Raw genomic sequence first — 7,439 nt, forward strand, 5'->3', positions numbered from 1 at the left:
AAGAATAACCCCTTACTAAATTTGGAAACAATTTAGCTTAAACTTACAATTCTACCCTTAATGAGAAGTTTTTATAACCACACAAATACTCTGACCTCTTTTTGACTTGTTTAGGACCATAAATTTTAAAAATATTTATTTTTTATTAAATTTCGTATCTAGTCAAATAAATTCACACAAATTGAAACGGAGGGAGTACAATTTCTTTTTTAAAAACAAATCTTAGTAGTCTAGTTGTAACCTACGCGATCTTTTTATGTTATTGGGTTTCCCACCTCGTAAACCAGTGAGTATTGGATTTCACACCTCGTAGTCCCTGGCTATTTTCCCTTTCTCCCAAGTAAAATAATAGAGAAAAAAATAAATGAACAAAAACAATCCATTCAAACAAAACGACGTCGGCTTCGATGGTAGAGTAAAATTAGACACCCGCACGTCACTTCTGTCTCTTACAATTACAAAATCTGTCCCCAAAATCTCCGAAACTAATTTTCACAATCCCTGACAGAAGTAAAAGAGCTGAAGTTGTCGTCGGGGCCGGAGATGGAAACAACAACCGGAGACGGAATCAGGCGGTCAAAGGTCTTAGCTTTGGTGGCAATTCTGCTATTCAGTTTCGTGAACGACCTAACGGCGTTATCTGTAACGGTTAACGACGAGGAATGCGTGTACGAGTACGTTCTCTATGAAAATGACACGATTTCTGGAAACTTCGTAGTCGTTGATCATGACATTTTTTGGAGCTCCGATCATCCCGGCATCGATTTCGTCGTATGTCTTCTTTTTTTTCTAGCTTAATTGTGTATTTATTTTTTCTCAATATACTATACGCCATTACTTGTGAACTGTTTTTGAGATTGATTACACGTTATCGTTATCGGATCCACTTGTTTTTCACTTAGTTGATTTTTTTTTTTTAGATTTAGCTCTTTTGAGATTTTTTATAGATTTGATAGATAACAATTATAAGAGCTGTTGCATGTATAATTCTTCACAGGAAAACGTTTATACTGTATATAAAATTGCTGTTGAAATTTGTTTATCTAAAGATGAATTGTTGTTGAAATTCAGATAGACCGTAAAGGTTTCCTCTTTTTTCTTTTTCTTTTTTAAATGTAAATTAAGGTAAATATTGAATTATCTTTAAGTGAAGTGAACCTCGGTGAAGGCAGCGGTGGATCCAAGATTTGAACTTTATGGGTTCGAGTTCGAAATTCTATTACAACCTATTTGATTTACTGTGTTCAAAATCTATTATTTCTGCTTATTTAGCGATTTTGTTTTTTACATACTAGACTTGAATGAATCCATAACTTGTACACTGCGTATGTCCCTCCGGGAAAGAGAATAGTTTTCTCTATTAATTATTTTGCAGTAATCAAGATTCAAGTGTTTAGTTTTCTGAAATTCTCAAAGCATAGAGCAGGAATTTTGACTTTACACTGAAGGGAGGAAAATTGCTTATTCACTTCTTCCTAGTATTATGTTTTAGGATCCTTGAGTTGGTTTGAATGTTTTGCTTCAATGACCGGACATTCTGCTACTTACTGCCATCACTTGCTTTTTGTTTAGATATTAGCCTCACTTTTGGCTGCTTATTATTTGCACCTGCTAATCATCCCACAATACCAGCAATTTCGGCCATTTTAACTTAAATGAAATAGTGAAAATCAATCAGTCAACTATGCCTCAATTCCAAATCTGTTGAGGTTAATTTCACTCTAATACTAAATGATTTGCCTTATTGTCTTCAGTGGCGAAGTCACATGGTCACAAGGGTCGTCGAAAAATTGCACTGTGTATGTAGGTAAAATATTACGTTTTAGATGTATATAACACATATTGAACACCCTTTGTCGGGAATTTCTTTTCACTTCTTTCAAATTTGAATACCCTTGAGAAAATTCCTAGCTTCGTCACTGATTGTCTTCCCTCACTAAAGTATTATACAACAACAACTAAGCCTCAATCCGAAACAAGTTGGGGCTCATTAATGTTTCATGATTTCCAAATTTCTACTCTCCTAACTATGTTCATACTTCATACCTCCGGCTAGCTTGATAGCATCTTTGGCTGACCAACAAACGTATGTCTAATTATGAGTCATACTATCTCATCGTTTGGTCCTAGAGGCCAGACAAAATCAAGCTTCAGAGAATTAGACAAGCTCTTGGATTAGCTCTTTCAATCTGTATATATCCTATTCTTAAGGAACCAGCCATTGCCTTTTGGCTCTCGCCCTCGCTAGTGTAGACATACCCTTTATCATGCTCATCTTACATGCATTGTTTCATTCATCATCTTTGGAGCCATCCGTTGCTGAACCACTAATTTATGGATCACTATTTATTGAGGATTTTACGCCAGACTTGGTATTGCTCAACTGGGGGTTTGAGTAGTCCATACAGTTTTGAGAAATTTTACTAGAGCCTGTCAGAGGCAGATCTAGGATTTCTAGTACATGGGTGCACTACTAAAAAAAAGGAGGAAAAAATGTATTTAGCGGGAATTGATCCCTATTCCTCTTAGTAATTAACTTAACCTTCAACCAAGTGCACCATTCAACCTTCTTGAAGCATGGGTGCCAACAGTTAATATTATACCAATTTTAGAAAATAAGTAAAAAAAAAAATTGTAAAGTTTTTGTAAAAACGAAAAATTTAATTCGATTTTCTCTCCTATTTACTACGGCCATAAAATGTCTAATTTTGCTGAGAGACCATGGGTTCACGTGCCCCATATTTTTGCCTATAAATCCGCCCCTGCTTGCTTCATAGCACTGTACTCCGCTTTCATTTCAATTGGCTGAACCTCATTTGACTCGAAGATATCTTATTTTCTTTTATAAAAGCCCTTAACCTTTTTTGTTCTGGTGCTTGACCAGATTCATTGTCATAAGAAATTTTATTCATAAACCTGAAATCTCTTTTTCAAATACCACACATGATTTCTCAACTATCCTCCAACTATACAACCTTTGCTTTCCTCTACCTGATATTTTTTTTTCTCCTCTTTTCTCACCTTGTAGCCTCTTCAACATGCACAAATAACCGTTATTCTTCTCTTTGCAAACTCACATGTAATCCCCTGTTCCAATCAATCAGCCCTATCACTGGAGTGCTGTTGTCATAAGCTTGCTCAAGGCACACTTAAGCCCAGAGGTTAGGTACAAAAGAGGCTATGAGCTTAGCTTGCTTAGATGGCGCGGCATCAAGGGATTAAGCTGCGCGCCTCATCCCATGGGCTCGCTTAGTAAACAGTAAACATTTTTTCTAATTATAAATTTTCTCAATTTTTTTAGTAATGATTGTTTGGGTTTAAGTAATTATTCTTGAAGTACAAATTTATTTTATTTTTTCCCCTTTATTTGAGCCTTTGGGTAAAGTATAAGAAAGATGCTCCAGGACCAGAAGTTAGTCTTTGTTTGGTGGTGATGACAAGTCATGGGAATCCAGCACATGTTAATGTCAAAAAAATTATTATACAGTAACAGACAGCTTCCACCTCTTAGCCATGTCTGCACTTGATGTGACTACTAATGAGAGCTTATTACCTCATTGTTAAGATGTTCTTATTTGTTTACTTTCTCCGCAACCTCTTAGTGAAAAAGAGATCACGAATCTTTCGTATTAAGTCTTGTTACTCATGCAGGTGACAGCGCCCGGGGAAAATGTTGTACACACAATGAAGGGAACATCTGGGGATAAATTTGAGTTCAAGGCCCCTCGGAGTGGAATGTACAAGTTCTGTTTTAAGAATCCTTATTCAACACCAGAAACTGTCTCTTTCTACATACATATTGGACACATCCCCAATGAGCATGACCTTGCTAAAGATGGTTGGTCTTATTTGCCATGTTATTGTTTTATCATTAATATTTTAGAAATATTAATTTCTGCTTTTACACAAATTTGGTTCCATTGGTGACAAGAGACTGATATATTCTTTATGGTATTTCAGTAGCTGTTATGCATTATGTTTTTGGCTGATATGTTCTTATATGTATTGCTGGGATAGTGGGATATTATGTATTATGTTTTTTGACTGATATGTTCTTTATGCATTGCTAGGATTAGCTGCAGACTGTTATATTTTATTCACGTCCCTTTTCTTTTCTCATTTAACATTGACTAACCTTTGTGCAGAACATTTGGACCCCATTAATGTCAAAATTGCTGAACTAAGAGAGGCATTGGAGTCAGTTACTTCAGAGCAGAAGTACCTAAGAGCACGTGATGTTCGTCATCGTCATAGTAAGACTTCATTCTTTTTTTGATAAGGACTTTATTGCTCTTTTATTAGAAATGGATATAAACTTGATTGGTTTTCCTTTCTCCTAGTGTGCCGAATGTCATTTGTGTGGTAAATGCTTTGACGGCATTGAGACCGACTAGCTTATAGAACCTGGATTGATGGATGCCAGCAGTAGGCAACTGTCTATTTTATATTTGAACCAATTAATGCTACTTCTGAAAATGGTGCTGCAAAAATGGGCCCTGTGGTGACTTAACAACAATGTATTTCCTAGTGATGGCATAGCATTTTCTGAAGACAAAAAGCAATATCAGATGACTGATGTCACTCCAATTGTAGCTTACTCTAGGCTTCATTAAAATATTGCAAGGTGTTAATTCATGCAGACTTTTAGATAAAATGGTGTTATTTAGACAGGTTAATAGCTTTTGAATGCTATTGCGTTTAAGGTAAGTCTTCTGCTGCACTATAGGGGTGTTATTTATCTAATTCCAAAGTATGTTGTGCTCCTCCTTATGTATCTTCCCTTCTTATGATATGGTAAAAAGATGAGTAAAGTTGAGGTTTAAAATTTATTAAGCACCTTGTCTGGAAATAGTTAAGTGAAGTTCCCTTATATAAACAAAATGGCCAATAAAAGAAAACAAAAAATTCAAATATTTCGTTTGGTGGGTGTTATGAGTATGCTTTCTTCTGAACCTTACCAATGTTTCTGGACCTATATTCACTTCTTTATGATGATGGATGCAAAATCTCCTTTGGCTTCGTAATTTCTTCCTGTTTACGTTTGATCTCTGCCCATGGGGTTAATCTTGAATGATAGAGTTCGTTCATCATGTGATCTACCGCTTATCTGATGTGTGTGTTCATCTGGTACAGCTAATGAGAGCACAAGGAAGCGTGTTATATTTTACACAATTGGAGAATATCTGCTGCTTATATTGGCAAGTGGGCTTCAGGTTGTGTATATCCGACAACTGTTTAGCAAGTCAGTTGGCTATAACCGGGTTTGACAAATTTAGGTTGTAGCATAGTGTTTTTTCACCTCTGTTATACAGGAACTTGAGTTGTTTTGGTCAGTTGAGAGAAGGGCATCCCTCTGTAGCATCTTTTCTTAAGTTATTATTTGAAAGGATTTGATCCATTCTCAAAAGCAGGTTTAAATTTCTGTGAATGATGGATATGGTTCGTTTAGAAGTACTTCAGATGGATTCACAACATTGGTTATTTATAAGACGATGCTGCTGTCACGGTAACTTGTAAAAGTTGTGCGGTATTACTTGACGAATGGATAGTCTTTTTCTCCTGTTCCGGATTTTTTAAAATCCTTTATGTTTAGGTATTATCGAATAAAAAATCTGAAGGCAGACCTAGTACGACACTTAAAACGGGAAAATATTGGAAAAAGTGGTAGCTATTGAATTGTTTTGTGACTAGGATGGTAGATTGTGACTAGGATGATAAATTGGTTAAAAGAAAATAGTTAACAACTCGTATTATCCACTAAAAAATGAGTTAGGATAATGAATTTTTTAAAAATGGGTCAAATATGGATAAGGACCATATTATTCATTTAGAAAATGGATAATCAATGGATAACTAATGAGTTTAACTTTTATATTTGTAATGCCTCAAGTTTGGGCGATTAGGAATTCTTCCAAAAATGATCATATTCATGAAACCATGGATAATATGGTTACTTATATCATCCGTTGGTTAACCCGTTTTTTTATCCGTATTAAATATGGGTCAGATCGGATATTTTATCCATTTTTTTATTACCCGTTTTTTACTCGAACCATATCTAACCCAACCCGCTCGTTTGACGCTCCTAATTGTGACTGACTATTGACTTGCTAGTGTGTATACTTGAATAGTTAAACATGCTGGTAAATTTAGCTGACTTGTCGACATCTTTTCCTTTAGGCACCTTCAATGGTGATGCACATTTTATAAGCCTCTTGAGGGCATTCAATTTCTCCCCTCCCAAAATTGTATTAGTGGAAAATGTTGAGGTGTGGTATTGGATATAAGAATTAACTAGTCAATTCTAATTTTGTGATTGTTTGTTGTTGAACGCCTCTACAATCTTAGAACTTCCTACTCTCTTTGGAAGTTGCTACTCCCGTACTCCATTGACGCGACACACTTTCATTTTTTATTTCTATGTTCTCTTTCCCTAAACTGTTTTTTATTGACATAGTTTGTTGAACTCACTTGTTATAAAAGCTCATTACTTTTATAAAGGTGAAAAAAAAAATGAAAAAATATACTCCATTCTTACCCCCACTCATTTAAAAAAAAAAATGTATATTTGACTTATCAAAAAAAGTTCATTTTTGGTAACTGAGGACTTTATTGTCTTTCCACAACACTTTTATACTAGTACCAAGAAACTTCACATCTAGGTCCTCACTTCCTCCCACTTTTCCGGCGAATTTTGTTCGGCGGCAACATCCTTTTCTTTTCTTTCTCCAAAAAGCCAGGACCACAGAAGATGCAAGATTGAAATGAAATAATGGCATCAGAGTCAAGTTTCAGTGGGGTTAGAACGCAGAGATCATATTATTAAGTGCAAGAAATTATTGTTTCTGAAAAAAGTTCTCTTTTTATAAACTTCAACCAAGTTGTGACTGTATATAGAAGAGATCTTCTCTATGCTTATCCTTCCATAGGAAATGGTGACAAAATATGAATAATGTGCTTGTGTTAATTCTTTGATAATGTTTGATGAATGAATCTTGCTTCCTGAATTTTATCCATTGAAATGAAGATGAGAAGTTTGCCGGAGAATTTAATAGGCATGAGCAGTAGCCGGAAAAAGTAATTCGTGGTTTTGCTAAACTCCGGGCAGAGGTCCTAATAAGTTGGGTTTAAATTTTTAGAGATGAAATGGTGGAATTTTGATAAATTTACCGAAAAAACTCCTTGGGACCCGTTTGGCATAGATTTTGTCAAAATAAATTTGGGTTTTATTTGTCAAATACATGTTTGGCCATAGATTTTACCTACATTTTTAAAAAATCACAAATCTCAAAATCAGCTGGGCCAAAATATCACTATTACATTTTTTAAAAAATTACCCCAAACTTTTGTATTTTATAAAAGAGGCTATCATTTATTATTTTGTAACAATGTTGTTTCGTCTTCTTGGTCACCTGATAGTGTATCATGTAGTTCATTAT

General features: G+C 35.1%; 1 protein-coding gene across 1 annotated transcript; it reads left to right on the forward strand.

Moving 5' to 3' along the window:
- Positions 1 to 394: 394 nt before the first annotated feature.
- LOC104121504 (transmembrane emp24 domain-containing protein p24beta3) lies at positions 395 to 5,560 on the forward strand. The gene is made up of 4 exons (XM_009633515.4): positions 395 to 771; positions 3,652 to 3,838; positions 4,146 to 4,253; positions 5,134 to 5,560. The coding sequence occupies exons 1-4, from the start codon at positions 544 to 546 to the stop codon at positions 5,265 to 5,267; spliced, it is 657 nt and encodes a 218-aa protein (XP_009631810.1). The 5' UTR covers positions 395 to 543; the 3' UTR covers positions 5,268 to 5,560.
- The last annotated feature ends 1,879 nt before the right edge of the window (positions 5,561 to 7,439 follow it).

This window comes from Nicotiana tomentosiformis, chromosome 9, assembly GCF_000390325.3.
Source record: "Nicotiana tomentosiformis chromosome 9, ASM39032v3, whole genome shotgun sequence".
NCBI classification, from domain to species: domain Eukaryota; kingdom Viridiplantae; phylum Streptophyta; class Magnoliopsida; order Solanales; family Solanaceae; genus Nicotiana; species Nicotiana tomentosiformis.